This window comes from Macaca nemestrina, chromosome 2 (genome assembly GCF_043159975.1).
Source record: "Macaca nemestrina isolate mMacNem1 chromosome 2, mMacNem.hap1, whole genome shotgun sequence".
Taxonomy (NCBI): domain Eukaryota; kingdom Metazoa; phylum Chordata; class Mammalia; order Primates; family Cercopithecidae; genus Macaca; species Macaca nemestrina.
The window spans coordinates 133,493,702-133,521,296 of record NC_092126.1 but is presented as its reverse complement, the minus strand read 5'-3'; the positions used below and the strand labels follow the sequence as shown (position 1 = coordinate 133,521,296).

Below are 27,595 nucleotides of genomic sequence, written 5' to 3'. Positions count from 1 at the left end.
GCTTCTGAAGCCAGGACATAGAATCCCTGAGTTCATCATTTTCTTTCATCACTTTGCTCACTGAACTTAGAAGCAACAACCAGCTTCATTATGTTCTTTGGTTCTCTATATATGGTCAAAGTTATTATGCATAGAGTCACTAAATTCTTTGCCTCTCACTAGCGATGCATCGGGAATGTCAAATGCATTTATTTTGCGTAATTCTCTAAATGGTTAATGCCAAGGACTATCAGTGGTGTTCTCCATACTATTAGAGGTAGAGTCCTTAGCATTTTTTGGGTCTAATCATATTAAGCAGCCAACTCCAGAAACCCCAAAACTGACTAAAGAACTCCATCCTTAATATTCTGTTCCTTTAGAATCATTCCTGGTACCAAAATCTGTATTAATCAGGGTTCTCTAGACAGACAGAACTAATGGAAAAAATACATATATATATGAACTAATGGAATATATATATATGTGTGTGTGTGTGTGTGTGTATATATATGTGTATATATATTCACTCACACAATCACGAGGTCCCATAATAGGTTATCTGCAGCCTGAGGAGCAAGGAGAGTCAGTCCGAGTTCTAAAACTGAAGAACTTGGAGTTTGATGTTCAAGGGGAGGAAGCATCCAGCACGGGAGAAAGATGTAGCTGGGAGCCTAGGCCAGTCTCTCTTTTTCACGTTTTTCTGCCTGCTTATATTCTAGCTGTGCTGGCAGCTGATTAGATTGTGCCCACCAGATTAAGGGTGGGTCTGCCTTCCCCAGCCCACTGACTCAATTGTTAATCTCCTTTGGAAACATCCTCATAGACACACTCAAGATCAATACTTTGTATCCTTATATCCAATAAAGTTGATACTCAGTATTAACCATCACACAGGTCTTAAATAAGACAACCATTTCTTTTTTTTTTTCTACATAGCATTCTGGAGATACAAGATGAAGCAGCTCCACCATATCCAACACAGGACATTTATCTCTGGTCCAAGGAAGCTGTTTCAGCTCTCACTCTTTCCTAGAAAATAGGAAGAAATGGAGGACTGCTCACATCCCATTATGCAGCATTTAATGATAGGGTCACACCTACTTACAACAGAGGCTGGGAACTATGGAACCCGGCAATATGGCTATGTGCTGAGCTACAATTTAGGGCATTCTATTGCTAAAATGAAGAAGAGAAAACAGCCATCAGGGGACATTAGACTGCCACAGTCCAGAGGTTGGGAAAAGATAGCCTGCAGGCCAAATCTGGCCTGCCACCTGTTTTTGAACAGCCTGTGAGTTAAGAGTGGCTTTTACAGATAAGCATTTATAATCAATTTGAGGCTAGGGGACAGGAACTTTGAACCACAATTAATCAAAATGTCATTTTTCCCCTGAAAGAATTCTATTCTTCTTCATAGTAGAGTTGTATTACAAGAATGATATTCAATTATTATTATACTTAGCATTTCATCAATGAAAAATTGATGGAAATTTGTTTTCTCTCTTGTTACACAAGCACCAATACAATATATTTAATCTTGCCTTTTGACTTGAAAAGCCTAAAGTATTTATTTCCTGGCCCTTTACAGAAAAGTTTGCTGACCCTCTCATTGTCTGAGTTGGACTAACCTATTAGAATTTCTACAAAGTGTTGAAAGAATGGCCTACAAGTGGCTTAACAAAATGAAATCTCATGACCCTAACAAGTCCAACCTGTGTGTCTAATTATAGAAAAACTTATTTAACTAGGTCACAGCTCCAGCAACTTCTAGTTAGCCAAAGTACAGTGGAGAAAACAGGCAACTAGGGGAGGAAAAGATTTCCTCATAGCCAAAATCAAAGCACTAAAGCTTATGCATTGCAGCTTAGGCAGCAGAATGCCCAGATATTTACATGAGGCACATTTTCCTTATACAAGACACAGTTCTGTTAACTGTTAAAGACTTAACTGGATTAGCAATTCTCTCAAGCCCACAGCAGAGCTGGAGCATTAAATCTGAAGGGGTTTGGGAGGAAAGAAGACAGAGTAAAAGTGCTGCTCTCTAGGGCCTCTTTACACAGGGACCAAAACCTGCATTACTTCTCTGAAGCCCCCAAGGACACCTTTGTGTTACAGCTCAATGTAATAATAATCTTAAAGATGACCCTGAGCCGTCACGCACAGGTAAAATTATATTCATTATAGTCTGTTTCAAGAGGTAGAGAATCATACACTTGAGAAAGCCTATCATCAAAAATAGTGAAAATAAAATTTTGGCCATTTAAAGCACGAAGTTCAGCCATCTGTAAGTTAATTCACGTGGAAGTTTTATTCTCCCAAGAACTCATGTAAATGACATGTGATAACATCCTGCTTGTAAACAAATATTTCCACAGTCCTAGCAAACAGATTCTCTTAACCTAGTACTTTCATTTATTTTATTTTATTTTTTTTAAATAAGACTGTATTCTTATTGACAATATTGTGGCAAAACTTGCCAACCCTTGTCTACTGATCACAAATATGAATATTTTCTATGAAAGGGACAAGAAACTGCCCAAGCAGTAAAAGAAGAAGGAGATGGAGAAGGAGAAGGAGCAGGAGAAGGAGAAGGACCAGGAGATGGAGAAGAAGGAGAAGGAGCTGCAGAAGGAGAAGGAGCAGGAGATGAAGATGGAGAAGAAGGAGAAGGAGAAGGAGAAAAGTCAACCCAAGGCCATGAAGGAAATAAACAAGATGGTATGTTAAGGAAAGGCAAATAGAGTCTCTTTTATATTATGTGAGTTGGTCAGTGCCCTCTTCTCTGAGAAGGTGAAATTTCATCTGAAACCTGAAAGATAAGGAACTAACTGTTGGGAAAGCAGGTGGACACAGGCAGAAAGGACAACTTGGATGAGGGCTTCTCAGTTTTTAGGGCTGCCTCCTTCTCCTCCAAAAAGGTGGAGTCAATCCTAGCCCAATGGGTAAAAATATGATTAGGAATAGCCTGTCAGTGTATTCCATGCTGCTGGCAATAATGACTGGTCCAGGATTAAACATACTGGCCAATTTGGGCCAGTGAGACTCTGGGAGGAGAGAAACACTCTTTCCAGGCTGGTTGATAAACTGCAAGGTTGTGTTTGGGGCCATTAGCCATTTTGCCACCTCATAGGGAGAGTTTGCCTAGAAATAAAGCCAACACAGAGGAGAGCAGGTCTAAGAAGAGGGAGCAATGCATGCATGTAGTGGTCATTTGAGCACTTGAAGTCACCATTCTGAGTTTTACCCCTGGAGTTTTTTTTTTTTGTTGTTTTTATTTTTTGGCCAAATGGAGTTTAGTTTCTGCTATGGGCAATTGAAAACATCCTGATAACAAAGTAGGCTTTAGAAGTGACAGAAGTAAGAGTTCATTTGTATTTAGAGGAGTGAGTGCTTGGTGAGTCCTCTGAATATTGAATACTGTAGGCAATTTTAACACAATGGCATTTGTGTATCTAAACATAGAAGAAGTAAGTAAAAGTACTGTATAAAAGATTTTAAAAATAGGATACCTGTATAGGGCTGGTGAATAGGGCTTACAGGACTAGAAGTTGCTCTGGGTGGGCCAATGAGTGACTGGTAAATGAAGGTGAAGGCCTAGGACATTACCGTATACTACTGTAGACTTCATAAATACTGTACACTTAGGCTACATTACATTTACAAAAAATTTCTTTTTATAGTAATAAATTAATCTTGGCTTACTATAATGTTTTACTTTATAAACTTTTTGATGCTTTTAACTTTTTGACTGTTTTCGTAATAACACAGTGTAAAACACAGACACATTGTACAGCTGTACATAAATATTTGCTTGGCTGGGCACAGTGGCTCACACCTGAATTCCCAGCACTTTGGGAGGCCGAGGTGGGTGGATTAGTTGAGGTCAGAAGTTTGAGACCAGCCTGGCCAAAAAGGCGCAACCCCATCTCTACCAAAAAATATAAAAATTCACCAGGCATGGTGGCACACACCTGTAGTCTCAGCTACTCAGGAGGTTGAGGCATGAGAATCACTTGAACCCGGGAGGCGGAGGTTGCAGTGAGCCAAGATTGGGCCACTGCACTCCAGCCTGGGGGATAAAGTGAGATTCAGTCTCAAAGAAAATAAAAATAAAAATAAAAATAAATAATTTTTCTTTTTTATATCCTTATTCTATAAGCTTTTTACTATTTTTCATTTTAAAACAATTTTTAACTTTTTTATTAAAAACAAGGACAAAACCAGAGACATTAGCTTAGGCCTGCACAGGGTCAGGATCATCAATATCACTGTCTTCCACCTCCACAGCTTGTTCCCCTGGAAGGTTTTCATGGGCAGGAACATGCACGGAGCTGTCATCTCCTCTGATGACAATGCCTTCTTCTGGCATATTTTCTGAAGGACCTGCTGTTTTAAAAAGTAGGAGTACTCTCTACAATAATGATAAATAGCAAATACATAAATCCATAATATAGTCATTTATTATCAAGTATTATGTTACTGTTCATAATTGTATGTGCTATAATTCTCTATGACTGGCAGTGCAGTAGGCTTGTTTATACCAACATCACCACAAACATGTGAGTAATGCATTGAGCTCATGGCATGACAGCTGCGATGTCACTAGGCAATAGAAAGTTTTCAGCTCCATTGTAATCTTATGGGACCACCATCACATATGCAATCCATCATTGACCAAAACATCATGATGTGGCACACGATTGTATTTTATTGCAAAACTTGGGTCTTAGGATCTCTGTCTGGTAGAGGATTGAGTAGGGGGTGAGAGCCAGAGAGCTGGTTATGAGAAATGAGCTATGAAGAATAAGGAAGAGGGAGATGCAGCTGTAGGGATTTAGTATCTCCCTTCCCTCCCTTTCTAACACCCTGGGGTTCAGGGTAAAGGAAGAAAAAAGTTCCAAATTTGTGCATCTGAGAAGGCAAAAGGTTGGCAAGGGTAGAGTTTGCTCAGTCCTCTTGAAGTCTAAGCAATAAATATCTGTTGTTTTGCTTACTATTCCTCTTCTTCTTGCTTTGGGAACAGTACTACCTTTTGGAGTCTGGGTGAGTCCCACCTCCTTGTCTCTTGGTCCACAAGGTTTAGGTGCTGCTGAGTGAATCTGGCAGAGTGGACACGTGACTCAGACCTGGCCCACTGGTGTGTTCCATTTTTGGGTTATGGTGATCATAGCCAAGTAGGCCTGATCAGAACTACTACAGGGACTTCACCATAGCAACTGGGAAAGAGGTGCTGGCTGTCTACAGGACTTTGAAACTGCCAGAGGGGACCTCATGGAGAAGACCTGCCTCCAAGAGGAGGTTGGCGCCAAGAAAATTACAGACAGGCAGATTGAATGCTTGTTTGAGCCCTTGAACCCAGGCATACATGAAGTTATATTTGCCATTTGGACTTTATGGTAATATGAGCCAATAAATTCCTTCATTCCACTGGAGTGAAATTCCTCTGTTCACCGTTTATTCCTAGGCGAAGAGTGAGGGCTGAAAAGTATTTTTAAAAGACATTGAATGAAAGAAATCTGTGATCTCATCTGTAAGGAGTGGAAAAGACGTGTTAATGTATTTTCCCTTGGGCTTTGTAATACAGTGTTTAAATGCTAGAACAACCTTAGTAAGTCCTATAATATACTACAGGCATATAAGAATTAATATAGCTCTTGTGGGTTGGCCTATAACCAATTAACAACAGAACTTTGGAGATACAATCTGGTCCATCTGTCAGGACTTACCTTCATTGAAAAAGAGTCATTGACAAGCCTACATCAATTCTGAATACCATACAATTCTTCCTAATGTCCTTCCAGCAAAAACCAGTGAGCAGAACCTAAAGTTACAAACCAAATATTTCCTAAACATTAGGTTGTCCATATTTAAAGATGTGGGAGACATTCAACATAAAGAACTTCTTATATTACCACTTATAGAAAAAGTACATTGAACATGTGCATAACCAGAGTGAATATTTTCTTTGAAAATGAAAACATGTTACTTTTTAAATTCAGGAATAACAATTTTTTAATGCCAATATTTTCCTTAATCAGAATTTTATATTTTCAATGGAGATGAAAACCTAAGCTAATTTGTTTCTTTGGAGTAATAATTTTTTAATGACAATGACTTCTACCTGTGGAATCATAAACAAATGTAAGCATATTTGCTTTAGGAAAACAAAAAAATATATATTTATTGAGTTTAAATAATTTGTGTAAAATCTCCAGAATTTCCCAAACGGTGTTCTTTGGAACAATTAGCAGGTATCTTACACACACACACACACACACACACACACACACACACACACACACACACAGTCCTGTGGCCAAACGAGATGGGGAAATGTTACAAACTCTCAATCCCATTAGCATAATTTAGAATGTGAGAAGCCTTGCCGTAGAGATACCTGTTCAAATTTGTTTAGCTCAGCATTTCCCAAAGCTAACTTCCTCAAAATTAACTACAGTATAGCATTTCCCCACCCCAGCCCACCTCCAAACCCCCATTCCTCAAAGCAACTTGTGCAACAGCTTGTGGAACTAGCTCCATAAAGTGAAGTTTGGGAAACACTAGTTTCGTGGTTTCTATTTACATAGATTTTGCTGTCTGAATAATATGTAAGGAATTTTGAGTGACAATTGCACCCATTTGGATATATCTTCAACTGACTCCATAATTAGAAATTTAAAATGCAAATTTTTCAAAAGCAAACTGTCTTTACCATTTAGATGTGTTGCTGAAATTTATTTGGTTTTGTGTATACTCATATTACTTTCTAGTGTATCTGGTATAGGTAATAGGCTCAAAAGACCTACAAATATTGAACACAAATACAATTAACCATGTCTACATTTTATGCTATATACAGGACCTTGACAATTTTAATATGGCAGGTTTACTCCACACTTTTTTTGAGGGGAGGAGGATATATGCCTCTTGGAAAAAGCAGGATAATCAAAGCTTCTTCACTTACACTCTGTTCAGATGTGTATTATGGATTCATGTTATTATGGGTGCAGACATAAAGCCACTGCTATTGAGCCTCAGATGTGGCAGCAAAGAATTAAGAGATCATCACCACTTCTCTCTAAATATAATGAAAATCTAACTTTACAACACTCCTCTTAAAGGAGCTTTCCTCGTGCTACTTGGCTATGCATTAAATCTTGGCATACACAAAAAAATAAAAACAGGGTAATTCTAACAGTTCATTTATGTAGGCTGGATTAGGAAGATTAACTTCTCAGATGGTTTTCCAAAGAAGTCATCAAATGTAAGTACAATTGAAAATAAAATCCTGAAAAACATTTCAATATTGATAGGAAACTGAAGACAGGATATAGTCAAGACACCACTCTTAGCTGTATATCAGTGTATATCGCAAAGGATTAAAAAGTTTAATTTTTCAAAAGAATATAATAAAGATTTCAGCTTCAGTAAGGCATATTTTATGAAAATAATATAATTATTCTCATGGCAGAAGCATACATGCAGAATGTACGGTTTAAAACAATTTAAATTGGCCGGGCGCGGTGGCTCAAGCCTGTAATCCCAGCACTTTGGGAGGCCGAGACGGGTGGATCACGAGGTCAGGAGATCGAGACCATCCTGGCTAACACGGTGAAACCCCATCTCTACTAAAAATACAAAAAAAAAAAAAAAAAAAAAAAAAAAACTAGCCGGGCGAGGTGGCGGGCGCCTGTAGTCCCAGCTACTCGGGAGGCTGAGGCAGGAGAATGGCGTGAACCCGGGAGGCGGAGCTTGCAGTGAGCTGAGATCCGGCCACTGCACTTCAGCCTGGGCGACAGAGCGAGACTCCGTCTCAAAAAATAAATAAATAAATAAATAAATAAATAAAACAATTTAAATTTTAGGTCATTTGTGCTGAAGATATTTTAATGTGATACATTGAGTTTATTATTAATTCTCTAAAATATTCCTACCCTAGGTCTTATAAACAGCAAGGTTCCTTTCTCCAAAATGGCCTGGGGCTCCGTCCCCTGGCCGGTTTACACACATCTTCAATCTATGTTGTAATTCAGTGCTTTGCCAAATGTGGTGTGCATGTCACTGCTAATACAGGTGATGATTTTAGTTGGTCCAGAAAGTATTTTCCGTTTTAGTAATGAAGGTGATTATAAGAAAAGCTATCCTTTACTGAGCATTTACTATGTGCTATCATGCACAAATTCTAGTATTATTAACTCGAATGGTCTTCACAAGACCACTGTATGGTAGCTACTTTTGAGGCACAGGGAGGCCAAATAACTTGTGCAAAATCACAGAGCAAGACATGGGCAGAGATAAGGTTCAAACCCAGGAAGATTAACTGAGAGGCCATGTGTGGTGACTGAACGGATGTAATTTATTTGAAAGTGAATTGGCTTAATAAAATTTTAAGAAATTAAGTCTGCGGATATCAAATGAAGTCATACACATTGCAGGCAAATGTCCAATCTTCAGGTAACACCATTATAACACGTAATTGTGTGTGTGTGGCGGGGGGGGGGGGGGGGAAGCTAAAGATGAAGGATCCTTATGGGCTGTGAAATGACTGTTTACTGGTAAATACCAGGACAGAAATGTGAGTGAAGGTATTTCTGCAGATCCCCCGGAGATGAAAAGCCCCAAGTTTCAGCTTACTTGCTTTTGATTGTGCCCAGAATATTTTCTCTTGTTCCAAAAGGAAATCTTCCTACTTTTACATGTTTTTAAGGGGTCCTACAGTTGTACTTCTAGGGAAAATAAAAATAATTCCAATAGGCCTGAAAAAGAAAGGCCTTGATTACTGTATATTACAATTTAAGAAGAAAATTAAACTTAGGAAAAAGCTGACAGCTCAGGAGCATTACAGGAAGTTTCTTGCTCATTTTCTCCAGAGGTTAAACCAGAATATATTTTTTAAAAGGGCAGAAGTTTAAGGTCTAGCTAGGGAATAAAGACATGTTTTGTCTGACATTTTCCAATTCAAATCCAACATTTATCAAATGATTCTTAAGTAGTGTATTAAAAAAAAAAAAAAAAAAAGCAACCAGGAGCTGGCAGCCTGGGTATATTAAGCTTTCATTATTGTAAATTTGTATTTTAAAAACCCAGTATCTTTTCTGTAAATATGCAAGGGTTTCTCTGACAATTTCTCTTTTTTAAAGCCACCTCTTACTGAAACATTTTAAATAAAACTCCTATATCTAAAATGAAGTCTTGGCATTTGGGAGTTTAAAATCTCCCCAAATTCAGAGGGGGATAAAAAAGCTGCATAATTATAGCTCATCTGAGTGTAAGTCAAAAAGTAATCAAAAATGTTTAAAACCAAAAAGTAACATCTTAGAGTGGCATTTTAAACAAAAAAAGTACTTACTGGCATTCTCTAAATTTTCATGCAATTTGTTATTCATTAAATCAGAAGAAAATGTGCACTACCATTTTTTGATAAGGCAGATAACATTCAAAATTGGCATTAACACAATAGGCCACCACTATGTGAAAAACCAAATGCTTTAATGAGGCTATCAAGAACAAGTCGATTATTTCATTGGATACATTAATATCGATCCATAATATACAGTGCTATGGACCATACAGAAATTATTGCTGCATCCAACAGCAGGTGACTATTATTAACATTACAGTACCAAGCATCTGCAAGAGACAGTCATTTGGCATTTTTATCAAGAAATAGGGCTGTTTTATACTGTTATTGACATCAACTTTTTCCCAGTGCATTTTTCAAAAATATTAATAAGTTCATTCCTTTGTGCTTTTAACTTCCTATGTATTGTATTTGTTCTTATTGCTTTATTGTTTAAAAACAACCAGAAAGAATTTTGTCATCCTATGTATGACCAGGTTGCTTGTATGCTTTTTGGCAAAGTCAGAAGGTTTGGTATTTCCATTGCCCTACTCAGAGGCAGACAGACAATTTTGGCATTTTGGTCACTCCATACAGAGGCCCAACCCCGAGTCACAATTCTGCACCCGGGAATGGGGGGAGTGGTGTGGATCATTTTCTCGTTACAAACAACAAGCCCAAACCACTGCCTCTTGGCTTAACTAGCCCCTAAAACGAATCCACACTCTATTTGGCAAAAAAATAAATAAATAAAACCACCCCCAAGATTGCAGCATTCTCCTGGGTTTGCTCACCTGCCACCTGCAGAAATTGTCTCTTAAGAGAAGGGGACGGGGAGGCAGGCAATGGCAAGGTTAGGAGTTGCGACAGTCAGGGCAGTGGTACAAGATGCCATACTTTCTTTCAACAAAGCTTTCTATATGGTTGCTAAACCATAGTCCTGTTCCCTTGGCCGTAGGTTAGTCAATCTTGCTTTATTTTTAAAAACCCTCAAAATCAGCTAAGGAAAACTAACATCATAGCGTCACGATCTTCAACTTTTGCATCCAGTGCCCTCCCCCCCATATAAATATGAAGAGAAAAACAGACAATGCTATGATTGTATCAATGAACACTATGGTACAATTAGTTGTTCATGCAGATTTGCATCACTATTCTAGGAAAAGAGCAATACAGTTAAGGGGGTTGAAAGAATGGGAACTAATTTTCCCTACCCCCTTAAGTAATAAAGCTATAAAACTGATAGCATCACCAATGTTTCCAAGGATTCTCATTGCCCAGCTTGCGTGGGAACTATGCAGTTGATTATTTTCACTTAAACCATCCATTCACACATCTGACGATCACTCCTCTCTGAACCCTCCATCACCCATCACCAGTTCACATTTGACATTTAAACACTTTTTAAAAACCCTCCTGAATAAGGTTTCCTGATGAAAGAAGTTGGCACTCTGTCACTAAAATATATTTAATATTAAAAATATCTGAAGGAAAATTGGAAGCTCTTATATTGTCTACATAGGCACCATGCTACATGTTCCTCTTGACTATAGATACCATCGTGAAACTTTCCCCTACATTACAGTTCAGTCAGTGCTAGTCCAAAAAAGACTACTGCTATATTTAAGGCACTTCATTCTGAATGGATATGCTTTATGCCACTTGCTATTCAATTGTAGGCTGCTACTGAGAAATTCCATTCAACAGCCTGGCTCATAACACTATATGGCATCTGTATAAAACATCTAGGCTTGATACATGTAACACTACTGTTATTGCATAGGACTACACAAGTAGATAATGCACTGAAACTAACTTTACAACATTGCTCCTTGTTAAAACATTGTTATCAAGTAACAGTAATTTGCCAATACAGTATTTCTTTCTTAAAAATAAATTCAGCAAGTTTGCTGAAATAAACCCCAATTTAAATGACCAGAATGGGCGTATTAATGCTATGGTTATCGGTCTCCAAGAATATTGCTATTTTCATATCCTAAAAATAAATATGTAAGTTTATTCTTTCTAGAAAGCCTGGTTTTAACCTATTAATACTACACCTTAAATGTGTCCAAAAACAGTTCTGAGTGAGACTGTAATTTACAAAATATTCGCAAAGCTGTCTTTTAAACGCAAGACCTTGCATAAAAGTTTTCTTTCATGGGTGTACAAAGAATGCGGAAAACCACCAGTGAGTTGTAAAAATATCGAAAACTTGCCATTTGAAGATGCATATTCTTACAAATTAATACAAACATATTGAAAAGAACAATGATAATAAAGAATCTGTACAAATCAAATGAACAGTAAAACATAATTTAAAAATAAAAATAGTAAAGCCAATTAGAAATATGCCCAGTTCGGTTTTCTTATCAAAAGCAAAAATGAAAAAACAAAACAAAAAAAAGAGTAAAACATACTTTCAGTGCTCCTCAATAGTTTACTTTGAGAGGACATTAATTTCCATTTCAAAATAAAATATATCTTATGAAAAACTGAATCACACTCATTGATGAAGAAAACTGTAACAGCACAGAATAAAAGAGAGCGAGATTAGACTTTAAATTTCAGAGCCTTGGTCTAACTCCCTTCAGTTTCAGTTGGTATCAGTTATGTTTTCTAACCAGACGATCTTCATGAAAAGACTGCATTTTTTTTGTCTTTTACAGAATACAGTATTTCTTTAAATAGTTTGCAGTATAAAGACTAAACAAAGCTAGAGGGGTACTGTATCTTTAAGGCAGTACCAATGAATCAATACATTTATAAAATGGAAAAGGGTTAGTACGGATTTCTTTTCCTCTTTTTTTTTTCTTTTTGGTTGCTTTACATTCTTTCAATTAAACTTTACATTTAATTTCTAAGGAAGTCACAGGCATAAAAATCTCAAATCAAGTTTCCCCTGAATAAAAATGGACAGACATTTCTCTGACGCAAAATCCTCTTGCTCAGAAAGCTCAAGTCTGTGGTGAATTCAGTTCACAGATACTGCACACTTATTTGTACAATACTTTGGAGGCATTTGTAGTTGTAAAATAGAATATACAAGTCTGTTTCACAAAATTCTAAAAATAAAATATATCCTGGGCTATTGATAAAGCATGAAAAAAAATTTCATATTAAAGGAAAAGTATCAAGAAAACCCCCTCAGGTAAGTTATTAAATCTACGAATCAAGAAAGGAAGCAGTTTGTGCGAATGCAGTGCAGGGAGGATTCGCTAACAAGCATGCTCCGTCTCTTCCATGCTCATACTGCTCCTCCGGCTGCTTGTTTTGGAGGCTCCGGGGGACACTGAGGAAAGGAGTGGATCAGTGACACCAACGGGAGAAAGAGTGTCATCCATCAGGATGTCTTCCAGTTTGGATCCCATTTTCGTGGGGACACTATAGGCTTGGTTGGCCTCGGTCCCAGTTCCGAGGTTGTTGTTGAAGGTGATGGTGCCATCCGTGAGATCGAGAGTTGTTGTACAAGTTAGGTCTGCGTGATGCTGAAGGAGGTCTTGGCTGCAGTTCTCAAGAACGGGTTCTTGCTTGATGATCCGATTCACCAAATCTGGAGAGCAGAGACCCGTGGATGGAATAAGGGAAAGTCCATGAGCTCGAGCCTGCATTTCAAGTTCCTATAATAAGAGTAAAGATAAAACACTGAAATAGGCAGAGCACAGAGGACTTTTAAGCCCGTGAAACCACTCTATATGATACTGTAATGGTAGATGCATGTCATTAGACATTTGGCCAAACCCACAAAATGTACAACACCAAGAGGGAATGTAAAGTATAGACTTTGGAGGGAAATGAAATGTCACTGCGGGTTCATTGATTCTAATAAATGTGCCACTCTGGTAGGGAATGCTGATAATGGGGAAGGCCGTGCATGCTTGGGGGAAAGAGGTATATGGGAAATAGCTGCAGCATTATTTCAATTTTACTGCGAACCAAAAAGTGTCCTAAAAAATAAAGTCTATTATTAAAAATCAGATACTTGGAAAACAATAAATCCTCAAAATAAAAGTTTTTTTGTTCTTTTAAATTAATAAGCTCTGTATGTTCTAAAGTATAGTAGAAGTACCACTGGTAGTATATGAAATAAAGTTTTAGGTGTTTTATAGATTTGACTATGTATGAAAAACAGAGAGAGATGGTCTCTCGCAGATATTAATGTTCACACTGAGGATAAGTTAAAAAATACAAAAATGAAGTTTTAAATGCAAGCTGATAAAAATATTATTTGGGAGGCCAAGGGGAGTGGATCACCTGAGGTCAGGAGTTTGAGACCAGCCTGGTCAACATGGTGAAACCCCCGTCTCTACTAAAAATACTAAAATTAGCCGGGCATGGTGGTGCGTGTCTGTAATCCCAGCTACTCGGGAGGTTGAGGCAGGAGAATCGTTTGAACCTGAGAGTTGGAGGCTGCAGTGAGCCAAGATCACGCCATTGCACTCCAGCCTGGGCAAGAAGAGTGAAACACCATCTCAAAAAAAAAAAAAAAAAAAAAGAAAAGAAAAGAAAAACAAAAGAAAAGAAAAAAGAAACATATTCAGTAAAAAGTAACATAGTTTCATGGTCCTTCAGCTGTGGACTGAGGTCCCCATGGGTGCTGCAATGAACTCACAGAGCACTGGAGATAGCCTAACATTTCAAGGGAAATGGCAATACTACCTGAGAACTACTAAACTTGAGATAGTTCTCTTTCAGCATCAGATTGTGCTATATACTTTTCAACCACATCATATCATTGCAAAGTTGGGCTTTTGGCGGTTGCTGTGATGAAAGAAAAACAAGTTTCGCATGAACATCACTGTGGACTGGGCAACAAGGGTGGTGGTGTCCAGTCTGATTCCAAGAGACTTTAGAAGCTGTGCAGTGCCCAACAGGCACACACATCCAGTTAGTAAGTAATATGGTTGTTTAATAACAAAATAAAAATGTTATTTTCCTTTCAATTTATGTTTTATTTTTTCAAATGGCTACCAAGTTGTTAGAACCTAAATACTAAATAAGTTGTTTGGACCTAACAAAAAGAGTAGGTATTTCTTTTTGTCTAGGGGGATGGTAAAAAGCTTGCTAAAACACTAAGAGTGCCATGAAGTTAAAAAGTTTTGGTAGTGATAGCAAAAACTGTGAAAGTTCTGTGGAAGTAACTAAAGTTTTAGAAGCATCATTTAACCCATTTCACGATGGCAAAGGGAAAGTATGTTTTTAACTCAACAAGTAAGTTCTCATCTATAAGATGAACAACTTTTTTCCTTTCCTTCCTCACATACATTCCTATTATTGGCTAAATTGTGTCCTGGAAAAAATTTGAATGTTGAAATCCTAACGTTAGTACCTTGGAATGTGACGTATTTGGAGATAGGGCCTTTAAAGAGGCGATTAATTTAAAATGAGATCATACTGGTGGGCCTAAACCCAGTAGGACTGGTGTCCTTGTAAGAAAAGGAGATTGGGACAGATGCACACAGAAAAAAGACCATGTGAACCCACAGGGAGAAGACAGGCATCTAGAAGCCAAGGAGAGAGGTTTCAGAAGGGACCAACCCTGCTGACAACTTGATCTTGGACAACAACTAGCCTCCAGAATTGTGAGAAAATAACTCTTGTTTACCACCCAGTCAATGGCATTTCACTACAGCCGCACTAACTGAGTAACACACTTACTAAATGCCATTGATTCCCCCTGTATCATTGCAAAATGTCTTCCAAGCAAGCTCTTTCTCTTTTTCCTTTCTGAGTATATCCCTGGGCATTCCTAAAATGAACCTTAGAGACTTTAATTGATTCCTGATAAGCATTCTGCTTCTCCATTCCAATGCTATCCCTTCTATGACTGTGAAACAATAATATGTAGCAAGAGAATATAAATTTGAAGCAAGTCACCTTTCCTTATCAGAGAGGGGAAGGACTCTCCACATGACATGGCCTCTCAACCTTTGCCCACCAGCTGAGAAACATATGTGCTTGAAAAGCCATGTTTCAGTCTAAATTCAAGGTTTTTTGATCTGCAAAATCCTTCTTTGGATGCAATATGAGTAAAAGCCAGGAGCTTGAGATGTCACACAAGTACCTTCAAGTTCCTTAAAATAATCTCCAGAAACACAAGCTTCTTCAGGCATCATTTGAAAGCCCTGGGCTATTTAATAAAATGGCAGTTTCACTGATATTAAGGATTCATGCTCTTTCTTCTGTGAAAACTTTTGTGTGCATCACTTAGAGTGAAAATGAAAGAAAGCCCTTAGGCCCATACTGAAAACATGGACTCTTGTAAGTCTACACCAACATGCTAATAAGAACAGCACCTCCATACATGCAGATTGTCTTTTCAGAAAAAGAATAATAAAGTTGGATTAAGAGAGGCAAACATCTTACTCTAATCCTTTGTTGTCTAATTAAAAATATTTATCAGCTGATTAAAGCATTACTCAGATTTCTAAATAAGGTGATAAATCCCATCTAGAGAACTCTGGCTTAATTGCGTAGCAGAACTTTCCTAATTAATAATGTTTTCTGTGATATGCAAAAGTTCTAAAGGCTGCCTTACATCGTCATTGGAAGAAAATCAAGATATCGTCACCATGGAATTTCCAATGCACATATTTCACAATATTCGTATTTCATATGAATATACATGTTTGGAACCCTAAAATAAAACAAAACCTAGCTACTCTTTCAAAATAGTTATTACATTTTAATACTTGTAGAAGGAAACGACACATTAGTACAAGCTGCTTTTTCTGTTTGTTTTTTGATACGGAGTCTTGCTCTGCAGCCTAGGCTGGAGTGCAATGGCACAATCTTGGCTCACTGCAACCTCCGCCTCCTGGGTTCTCCTGCCTCAGCCTCCTGCTCCTGAGTAGCTGGGATTACAAGCATCCACCACCACGCCCAGCTCATTTTTTTTTTGTATTTTTGGTAAAGAGGTTTCACCATGTTGGCCAGACTGGTCTCGAACTCCTGACCTTGTGATCCACCCGCCTTGGTCTCTCAAAGTGCTGGGATTACAGGCGTGAGCCACTGCACCCGGCCACAAGTTGGTTTTATTTTTATTTCTATTTTTAAATTTTTTTTTTAGATGGAGTCTCACTCTGTCACCTAGGCTGGAATGCAGGGGCGCGATCTTGGCTCACTGCAACCTCCATCTCCCGGGTTCAAGAGATTCTCTGCCTCAGCCTCACAAGTAGCTGGGATTACAGGTGCTTGCCACCACGTCCAGCTAATTTTTGTATTTTTAGTAGACATGGGGCTTCACCATCTTGGCCAGGCTGGTCTTGAACTCCTGATCCCGTGACCCACCCGCCTTGGCCTCCCAAAGTGCTGGGATTACAAGCGTGAGCTACCATGCCCGGCCGACAAGCTGCTTTTATAAATAGGTAGACTACGTTCAAGAGATTAAATACCTATAGCTACTTATTGAAGAGACAGAACATAAAACCAACAACCAAAGCCAAAGTAGAGGAGGGGAGGGGAAAGGAGGGCTTTCAAATTACACACAACCTCTCCTTCACTACCCAGAGTCCTAAAATGCACTCCAACAGGGAAAAGTGGCTTCCCACCTCCCCGACCCGCAGCTGAGGAATCGCTGCAGTGAATGAGAGATGTGAAATTTCAAAATATAAGCATTCAGAAGACTGGAGACCATTATTATAAGTGAATTGCTCTGTTTGAAAAGTTCAGCGTCCAGGAGGAACACCATTAGGTGAAACACAATGGTCTCTAGGGTGTCATACTTCTCACTGCTGTTTCGTAAAATAACTCCATGAATAGTTGTACTGGAAAAGTTGAAAGACAACCCTTGCTTTATGGCAAAATCTAGTAAAAGGTGGGTCAGCCTACTCAAGAAGAAGGTACGGTGTCATTGACTCTTACAGATAGGTTTTGTTCAAAGTCAGCAAATTAAAATTACCCTCACAAACCCCCTTTGGTTCAAACAGGGAGTCTGTTTTTGAGGATCATTTCAGAGGAAGTAGTGCCCTTTCACCCAACAAGAGAGGCCGAGCACCTGAGAGAAGTTCCAGGAGCTGACACTGAAGAGGAACTCCCCATCTCCCGTTTACACTGGTGCATGTACCCACTGAACAGGATGACGCACAAATTGTACATATTAATAAAATGAGTATGTCTTCCTCTAAGGGTGTATAGTTTAAGTTAAAGATATATGTTACAATTCCACTATTTATAACTATCTCCAGGAATTATGTCCTTAATATACGATCCTCTGGGTGTCCCCAAGTTCCTTATAAACACAGACTTTGATCATCAACTGCTTCCTAGACCCTGCAAATACTAAGGCATCTTCTTATTTAACATGTATAGTCAGTGCTTATGTTTTTTATGTTCTACAAAGTCACTGTGAACACTGAATGGGTGAACACTGAAGCACTGTTCCCAGGGGAATTACAGGTTAGGTTCCTATGAGACCCCAGTCACAACACTTAATCTTGTTATATGTATGCTTCTGTTGGAGGTCACCTTATGTAATATATGTTGTTGACCCGTGAATATTAAACTCACAGCCAACAGAACTGTAACTCATGCCGGAAAGAAGCTTATCCAACACCTGTGTGTGTTTTCTCTGTAAGACACATCATGGCCTTCTTGCCCTCAGGAACTCTAGACATTGCTTCCGCATTATGCTTGGGGGTCATTTTAAACAGCGAAATCACCAACAGAAACAATAATGTAGAAAGCACTGAACAGACCACGAAAGGAGCACTTGTTTAGAGGATGAGAGCTGAAACAAGAAAGCAGACAGTCAGCCTCGGGCAGGGTCATTCGACCTCACCTGGAAATGCGTGCCATGGGTAGCTAAAACTTGCCACTCTGCACATGTCTGAGAATGACTGTGGGCACGCAGCTCAAACTTGCCACTCTGCACATGTCCAAGAATGACTGTGGAAGTGCCACAGATATTGATTTTGGGGTTACAAGTAGGCAAATTCACACATACAGAATCCACAAATAATAAGGACTGACTGTGTTAGGATCATGTAAGTCAACTCCCCTATGGCTCATTATATCCATCTTTCTACTGTCTTGAAGTTGGTAACAAGCAGTAAACTTTACACAACTCAGGCCGTGTACCTGTATTCTGAGCAACAAATGCCGGTTGGCGTGCTCCAGTTTCTTCTGTCGGTTTTCAAGTTCTTTGGCGCGTTGCTGTTCTCGTTGCAACTTTCGGATATAGTCCACAGACGCTTTTAAGATGGTTCCCTTGTTCCAGCGCATGTCTCTGCAATGGAAATGGAGGAAAACAGACATTTTTAGGATTTGAGGCTCAATGAAAATTCAATATTCAAAGCATTCCATATCTCTTTTTCTGAACTTACAATTTTTTTTTTTTTAAATTTTAATAGTTTTGGGGGAACAGGTGGTACTTGGTTACATGGATAAGTTCTTTATTGGTGATATCTGAGATTTTGGTACATCCATCACCCAAGCTGTGTACACTGTACCCAACCTGTAGTCTTTTATCCCTCACTCCCATCCTACCCACTCCATCCCTTCCCCGCAAGTCCCCAAAGTCCATTGTATCATTTTTAAAAGCATTCAATTTTGAAAATGAAATAATCATACATTAATAATAGCTACCATTCATGAGTGTTTGCCACGTGCCTAGTGTTGCCCACCCAGTTTGTACACATTGTCTTAAATAACCCAGACAAGCACCTTGTAAGATAAAGACTTTGTGCACATGTTGAAACAGAGACAATTCAACTTGTCCTAGGCCACACAGTACCACATGGTAGAGTCAGGACTTAAATTTAGGTCTGTTGATCATAGTTTCCTTAAACATTATATTAAACAGTTATAGGTTTCTAAAACTATAAAAGTTAACTCAGAGTAAACGATGGTAAAACAGATCTGTCAGATCACACTACTAAATTGTTTGTGGCATAAACTCAGCATCCTTCTATTTTTTTTTTTTTCATCAAGAATTATCCCAAGCATGCTATCTAGCCTCTGTCTATCCATTTCCTCATCTACAAGTATCAGGTGGAATGGGTGAATAGAGGGTCGTTAAACAAGTCACCAAGTAATTGATCCTCATATGGGTTACATTAAGAACAAAACAGAAGTTCTCCCATAAGAGGGACAGTTCCAGCCCCCAGAGAATTCCCTGGGGTTGGTCCCTGGGGTCTGAACACCAAAGATGGCAACCTAGGGGAACGTCCTGAGATACCCAGAGTGAGCACAGACTTAATATTCAGAGCTAAGATCAAAGTAAGAGAAGTAACTTTAGCAGCCAGAGAGAAATGTAATTAAAATAAATGATGCTTCACGTAGGCCAGCAAGATGAGAAATCAGAATTGGGATATGTGAGGGGTCACTCAGTTTAAAAGAAGTGATTGTTTCAACCAATTATCTTGGGTTTTGCTTCCTTGTGAGATCCAATCAATCAATTATGCTTCTGAGTTTAAGAAAGGGTTTTCAAACTTTTTTTTTGTTCAGTAATAAGAGGGACTCTTTTTTCACAGAATAGTGTATATAGATCTCCATTATATAAAATCAACAAAAGCAGACTTGCTCTGGTGGGAGAAAAGGTACTGGGCTGAGACCTCAGTCTATGAGACTGCGTCTGCATAACAGCCCCAAGGCACATTCTAGAAACCTGGTGTGGGAAAACCACCATATAGATTATAGTCTGTTTTATCTTAAAACAATGCCTACAATTAAAGATCTTTATCAGTTCAGATTATAAACCCGCAAGCATTCTAATACAATGGGGAAAGAAGATATGCAAATAGAGGCTTTCACTGCAGCCCCATAATTTCATAATATGTTGCTAAAGAGATTCACATGCTACAGTTTAAAAGAATATGCTAAAAAGTGAAAGCTGATAAAGAACAGGAAAATGGGAATTCAATTTCAACTATCATGCAAGACTGACTATAGGAAATGAAGGTCACAGCCCTTTAGTAGGATACATTTGTGCTGTAGAACTGAGAATCTGAAATGTTTCGGGTTTGAAAATGCCTTTCCTTGAAACCTGGGAAGGCAAAACATTGAAGATGGAATTGTGCTTGTACATTCATCAAAACCACCTCACAATAGGTAATGGTTTTATTTTATTTTGTTACAAATTCTCTAACAATAATGTGAATAGCAAATTTAATAAGCCTTGCATGAATAATACTTGATTTCATCTTTACATTTTATTAGGTAGCTAAAAGGTCATATTCAAAGGCTAATTTCACAGAATGCCTGTGGGGGCCATTAAAATGTATATATTTTCTAGCCCCTTGCTTCAAATGAGCCAATTTCTAATGGATAAAAACTGTGTGTTTGTTGTCCTATGTGCTGACGTTGCAGGTAACTATAGGCTGGTAGGAAAGACTTGAGAAAATTATCTTTACAGCTGTTATCTCTGAAGGTGGCAAGGTGGATAAAGAGAGACCAAAAGCTGAAATCCAAATTAGCTGACCTGTACTTAATAAGAGGATTAAAACATTACTTTTTTTCCCCTACAATGGTAAAACATACAAAGAGCAGGCAAGTTTTCATAAAAGCAATTGACCTTTTTTTGTCTGTTGAGTATCATTAAACTTGAAGTCTCTAATGTCCGTTCATCAGTGCCTATTTAGAGATACTGTACAAGTCAAAGAGCAGTCAACAAATCTAGCTTTAACAGCTATTGAAAGTTCTGTTCTGCATGAATCATTAAAGGAAATATTTTTTAAGCTCAGTATTTGTTTGCAAAGAATTCTTAGGCTTCAGAAAGTCACCTCCTCTCAGAAAGCCACCTCCTCACAACCAAAGCATCTAGTGTCCAAAGATCATTTTGTACAGTTCAATGCTTTTGTCTTGAAATTTTAGTTTGATGAGACTAACCAAAAGAAAGGTGTAAGAAGAATTTAGGAACAGAACCAAAGGGAGAGGAGAGACTTCTTTACTTTAGTTTTTACAACTGCATTTTTTACAACATATGAAAAAACATTCAGGTCTGAAAAATATATGATGCAGATTAACACGCAATTGTACTCACGGATCATTTGACTTGGGAATCAAAGTACCTAGTTCCTTAATGCGGTCATTTATGTTAAATCTTCTTCTTCGTTCAACTTCAAGAAAAGAGCAGAGGAGAGGGCTATTAGTAACAGTACCATGTATGCATTTAGCATATCTCATTAAAGGCATGTGCATATTAACTTCTCAGGTCATGACAATGGAAACCTGAACCTACTTTTCCCCTATTTTTACTATGTTTTTGGTATTGCAGTTAAAAATGAGCTACCTTTCTTTATCATTTCCAAAGCCCTTAGATACATACGATTTCTCATTTGCTCCCACAGCAACCCCGAAATCAGTTACTATCCTCAGTTACAAATAATGAAATTGCCTTGGAGATACCGTTATTAGGGACTTGGCAAGGACATCCAGCAATATCTGGTGAACAGCCCAAATTCTAACCTAACCCCTTAGAGCAGAAGTCAGCAAACTTTCTGCAAAGAGCCAGGAAGTTAGTACTTGTGGTTTTGTGGGATAAGTAGCAAAATTGAGGATATTATGCAGATATTTACTTAACCAGAGGGAAAACAAATTTCCACACATTTTTTACTGACAAAATTCAAAATATAACATATGAGTACAATTTTTCGCAAGGCAAATCTAATGAAAAGCATTAGAATTTACTTGTCATGCTGAAATTTGCATTGTATATAATTTTCATGTCACTTTTTTTTTTTAGCATTTATTTATTTATTTATTTATTTATTTATTTATTTATTGAGATGGAGTCTTGCCCTGCCACCCAGGCTGGAGTGCAGTGGCACGATCTCGGTTCACTGCGACCTCCATCTCCTGGGTTCATGAGATTCTTGAGCCTCAGCCTCCTGAGTAGCTGGGACTGCAGGCACACGCCACCACACCTGGCTAATTTTTGTACTTTTAGTAGAGAAGGAGATTTCACCATGTTGGCCAGGCTGGTCTCGAGCTCCTGACTTCAAGTGATCTATCCACTTCAGTCTCCCAAAGTGCTGGGATTACAGGCGTGAGCCACTGCACCCGGCCTTTTTTAACCATTTAAAACTGTAGAAAACATTTTTAACTCATAGGCCACACAAAACACCCATGCTCTAGCCTAGTGCTACCCAACAGAAATATAATTTACATATGTAAGTTTAAGTTTTCTAGTAGTACTATTTAGAAAGTAAAAAGAAAGAGATGAAATTAACATTTTATTAAATCCATTATATCCAAAATATTATTATTTTAACAGGCAATCAATGTAAACATTTACAAATTAAATACTTAACATTATTTTCTTCATTCTAAGTTTTTGGAATCCAGGGCGCATTTTACACTTTAATTTTACATCACAATTTGGACCAGTCATATTTCAAGGCTGAGTAGGCACTGGTGGTGAATGGCTGCTGTACTGGATAGCACAGCCCTAAAACTGAAGTCTAGTATTTTTAGCTATACCATGAATCTTCACAGCATTCCTATTTTATAAATCTAGGTGTAAGTTCAACTATCACCTTCTTAAGGGAGGATGACAGAATAAGGCATATGAGATGATAAATGTCTCTAATTAATGTAGTCAAGCAAATAAATTCCAAATAATTTGAAGTCTAACAAACTGGATTGAAGTTGTTAATATTTACTCTAAATACCATAATATATGTTTCTTTTTGATCCACTAATAGTCTGTATACTTAGATAAATAATGTGATTCCCTGCTTTCCCAATATAAATTGTTTTGGCTGAGGGATTATTCCAATGATGAAATCCGTTTTATATAATATGAAGTCCTACCATTAGACTTCTATAAAATAGAAACCCTAAGTGATGGTCAGTGGTTTTGAAGAAGGAATTTTGGGGTCCTTGATCCAGTAGCTAACCTTCCCCAAAACTCTTAAGTATGTGCTTTCTTCTTATTTTTTTCCAAGCACATAATAATCATAAAATTCCTCTAGCCCCTCTGGCTCCTTGCTATTCCTCACGCAAGCCAGATACGCCCCATTGGTGGACTTCATATGGCTGTTCCACCAGCCTGGAACATTGTAGCTCCAGATATGTGAATGGCACTGCACTCACCTCCTTCAGGTAGACTCAGATTTACCTATGAGACTTTCTGGTCATCCTCTTTGAAACTGATCCACCACCTCCCATGTCCATGCTGACACTATACTCCCTTGCCTGCCCTTTGACTCCACGTGGAACTTTCTGCCATTCCATATTCATGTATCCCATTGATCTACTTGTTATGTTTATTTGCTGTTGCATTCCAAGTAACTGTGTGCATCTGGCACATAGTACGCTCTCAACAAATATGTGTTAAATAAGAAACAAAACATTTAGAGTGGAATCATACTAAAAATGACTCTGCATCTTTTTTTTCACTCACCAGCACACAGCTGACATCTTTCACTGTCAATATTTAGGTGTACTACATTTTGTTTTTAGTTCAGTGACTTCTCTTTCCAATCATTTATTAGAAAGATAATATAAGCTAGTAAAAAATTTTTAAAAATACAAAGGTGTATTAAAGAAAAAGTAAAAGCCAAGTCTTTATACCATCCAACATCTATATGCCTGGGCAAATTGTCACTGATAAGAGTGATGTCTAGATAGTCGCCCATGCACATATACATCCATATAAACACATACACAAGCACGTCTCTCCCCAGTGTGTTCTTTGTACACAATGGGATATTATACGTATTATTCTGCCCCTTGTTCATCTCACTCGGTAATACATGATAGATGACCCCTAACTCAAAGGCTAGTTTCTCAGGATGGGAAACTCATTTTCTGGTTCACATTGTAGAAAAGTGCCTCACACAAAACGTGGGCGCTCTCTCTCTCTCTCTCTCTCCCCCCACCCCCCAATATATGTGTGTGTGTGTATATATATGGCTGAGTGAATGAGTGAATAATAAATGAATATATTCTTTTGTACATTTTGGCAAGTATTCTTACAAAATAAATTCCTAGAAGAGGAACAGCTTGACCAAGGGGCAATCTAACCTTGATTATTATTATTATTATTATTATTATTATATATATATATTTTTTTTTGAGACGGAGTCTCGCTCTGTCGCCCAGGCTGGAGTGCAGTGGCCGGATCTCAGCTCACTGCAAGCTCCGCCTCCCGGGTTTACGCCATTCTCCTTTCTCAGCCTCCCGAGTAGCTGGGACTACAGGCGCCCGCCACCTCGCCCGGCTAGTTTTTTTGTATTTTTAGTAGAGACGGGGTTTCACCGTGTTAGCCAGGATGGTCTCGATCTCCTGACCTCGTGATCCGCCCGTCTCGGCCTCCCAAAGTGCTGGGATTACAGGCTTGAGCCACCGCGCCCGGCCCATCTAACCGTGATTATTAATTCCCAATGGTTGGATGAGACTTTTAGCTTGCTTCATAGCCTTCAGAGTTTGAGCTGATCATGTTTGCACTTTACTGACAACCTTGACCTTGAGAGTTCAGGTGCCTGATGATAGGTATCTATTGTTTTTGACAAGATCCAACTCAGTTTTCCACATTTCACTTAAGTAGTTTTGGGTAATGCCTAATTATCTTGTTTCTAAGGTGTTTTAAAAGAAGAAATATCTTAGGGTAAAATTACTGAGAAGCTGGAGGAGGCCTTGGAGATAACAGTTTATCTGTTTTGGTTAAAAGAAAAGGAGAGCTTCTTACACTTGACATGAGAACTGGGGAGGGGTGTAGCTCTTAAAGTAAAAACCAGCTCCCTCAGGACCCAGCAGTTCCATTTCTCAGTTCCGTTTCTAACCTAGAGAAACAAACTTTCTTGTACACAAAGAGACACATATAAAAACGTTCACTGTGGTATTGTTTATAACAGGGAAAAACTAGAAACAACATAAACACACAGCAGTTTGGAAGTTACTAAATATCATACAGTCACACTGTAAAATACTACGCAATTAGTTTTCAAAAAGTAGATAGATCTAGATTCCTAACAGCAAAAGGTCTTCAAAACATACTGCTCAGTAGAAAAAAATCGACATAAAATGGACAATATGACATCGTTTGTGTTAAAACATAGAAATCGGGCAGGCGCCATGTCTGGCCGCGAAGGTGGTAAGAAGCAGCCACTGAAACAGCCTGAGAAGCAGGCCAAGGAGATGGATGAGGAAGATAAGGCTTTCAAGCAGAAACAAAAAGAGGAGCAGAAGAAACTTGAGGAGCTAAAAGCGAAGGCCGCGGGGAAGGGGCCCTTGGCCACAGGTGGAATTAAGAAATCTGGCAAAAAGTAAGCTGTTCCTTGTGCCTGAGGAGATGGTGACCCTTTATTTCATCCTTATTTAAACATCTATATTCCCTGCCATAACATCTTTTGCCACCTAAAGCTGGAATTAAGTGTTGTGTTGGAGCTGTTGTACATTTAAGAATAAACTTTTGTAAAAAACAAAAAAAATAAAAAAAAAATCTTACAGTGGCTCATCATCTCTTTAGTTGTTTTCACTAAGTCATTCCTACCATAACTGAATTTAAAGTAAAACCAGCTCAGAACCTTGCCAGAGTCTGCTCTTTGGTCCTTGTTCTACCCTAAACTTTGTATCACCTGAAATTAAACCAACTCGTTTGAAAGGAAAAAATAAAATAAAATAAAATAAAACATAGAAATCCGTACGATTTATTTTCTGTGTGCGTATGTCTATATTCTTAATACACAGAAAAAGGTCAGGAAGAGCAATGCCAAAATGAAACCAACATGCATATTGCTGGGGACTAAAGGAGAACTCTGGTCTTATTCTATCATTTTTATAAGGAGAAAGTGTTTATATATGACTCACATTCTTAAAAATCAATTCAAGAAACAGACAACATGAGGCCATGAGATGAGAAATTCACACCCGATTCCCTACCTCCAAGCTCAATCCCTTTATTAAAAAAAATCTGTGCAGCTTGTCTTACTGGCTTATATTAAACAAAAATTAAAGTATTCTTAGGAGACAATTTGAAGATTTGATCAAGAGTAAATTAAATGCGTAAAAAATATTTTAAATGCTTTAGGACTATTTTTTTTTAAGTCACGAATAACGTCAGAAATGTAGGAGGCTACCTCATCCATTTACTCCCCTTCAGATCTCTCTTTCTTTCTTTCTTTTTCTTTTCTTTCTTTTTCTTTCTTTCTTTCTTTTTCTTTCTTTCTCTCTCTCTTTCTTTTCTTTCTTTTTCTTTCTTTCTCTTTCTTTCCCTCTCTCTCTCTTTCCCTCACTCCCTCCCTCTCTCTCTCTCTCTCTTTCTTTCTTTCTTTCTTTCTTTTTCTTTCAAATCTCATTGGAGAAGGTGCTCCCCTAATCCCCTTTTGTTAATAAGTTCCTGTGTGAGCAACACTTATAATTGGGTACTTGGGGATCAGTTCTCCCTCTCACCAAAAAAAAAAAAAAAGAGAGAGAGAGAGAGGGAGAGAGAAAATAAAAAACTCACTGCTATAAACAAGAAAAATAAAAACTCTTCAGAAACTGAAAATAACTATATATACAAAATTCAATTTGATCTGAGATAAAATATGGGGAAATTATATACCTTGGTTTCTGTCAAATACAATTTTCTTCCAGAAGAGATAATTTTAACAGCTGTAGAAATCAACTCTCCTATACAGAATTTCTGGGAACATTTTTGATATATGGGGGAATATTAACTCTAATATCAAATGTCATGAACACAAATAAAACCAACTTACTCAGGTTGTGATTGTCCTTTTTCTGCCTCTCTTTGGCCAGTGCTCTTGCTTCAGACTCTGTGGGAAAAATACACGCTGTGCACGTGAATGAAGTCATTAGAAGTTGGAATTGTTTGAAGTTGCACAAAATGTAAACTACAAAATATCTCATTTCCCAAACATATGGAAGCTTATCTGACTTGACTCTAAGTAAAAATACGTTTTTTTAAAACGGTATCTTTTTAAAAAGCTTGCATGTTTTCAAAAGCAATATATATCAAATATACAATATGTAAAAACTGGGCTTCCACAAAATGGTAAAAAAAAAACCTGGTAAAAATTATCTATAGCACACTGTAAACATATATAGATACTAGCAAGAAAGATATCGATAACTAGAAAACTATGTCAATTTGCTGTTGATACTTTATTATCAGGGGTCTGATATCTTTTCTTTTCAGGCCATAGAAGCTTTCAGTCCTTTTTTGATGCCTTTGTAACATGCTGATATAAAAACTGAGTAGAGGCCCAGCATGGTTGCTCGCACCTGTAATTCCAGTACTTTGGGAAGTGGAAGTGGAAAGATCACTTGAGCCCAGGAGTTCAAGACCAGCCTTGGTCTTTACAAAAAATAAAAAGTCCAACATGGTGG

The 27,595-nt window shown here is 38.1% G+C and overlaps 2 protein-coding genes across 10 annotated transcripts in view; one reads left to right on the top strand and one right to left on the bottom strand.

Moving 5' to 3' along the window:
* Nucleotides 1-9,447: 9,447 nt before the first annotated feature.
* LOC105479570 (melanocyte inducing transcription factor) overlaps nucleotides 9,448-27,595 on the bottom strand; it is a 224,152-nt gene continuing 206,004 nt past the window's right edge. For 5 of the 9 annotated variants that reach the window (XM_071092073.1, XM_071092074.1, XM_011737574.3 and 2 more), the window contains 4 exons: nucleotides 26,965-27,039; nucleotides 21,300-21,375; nucleotides 18,398-18,545; nucleotides 9,448-12,939 (listed from right to left, as the gene is read on the bottom strand). In XM_071092073.1, coding sequence (XP_070948174.1) covers nucleotides 12,538-12,939; nucleotides 18,398-18,545; nucleotides 21,300-21,375; nucleotides 26,965-27,039 — 701 coding nt within the window. In that variant the 3' untranslated portion in view covers nucleotides 9,448-12,537. The remainder of the gene's footprint in view (nucleotides 12,940-18,397; nucleotides 18,546-21,299; nucleotides 21,376-26,964; nucleotides 27,040-27,595) is intronic. The other 4 variants (XM_071092075.1, XM_071092076.1, XM_011737576.3 and 1 more) reach the window with 1 other exon arrangement.
* Nucleotides 25,337-25,723, top strand: LOC105479569 (translation machinery-associated protein 7). The gene has a single exon (XM_011737573.3). It carries the CDS (start codon nucleotides 25,337-25,339, stop codon nucleotides 25,529-25,531), a length of 195 nt encoding a protein of 64 aa, XP_011735875.3. The 3' UTR covers nucleotides 25,532-25,723.

Excerpts from the sequence above, each read along its gene's own strand:
- LOC105479569 (XM_011737573.3), top strand. The coding sequence starts at position 25,337 with ATGTCTGGCCGCGAAGGTGGTAAGAAGCAGCCACTGAAACAGCCTGAG.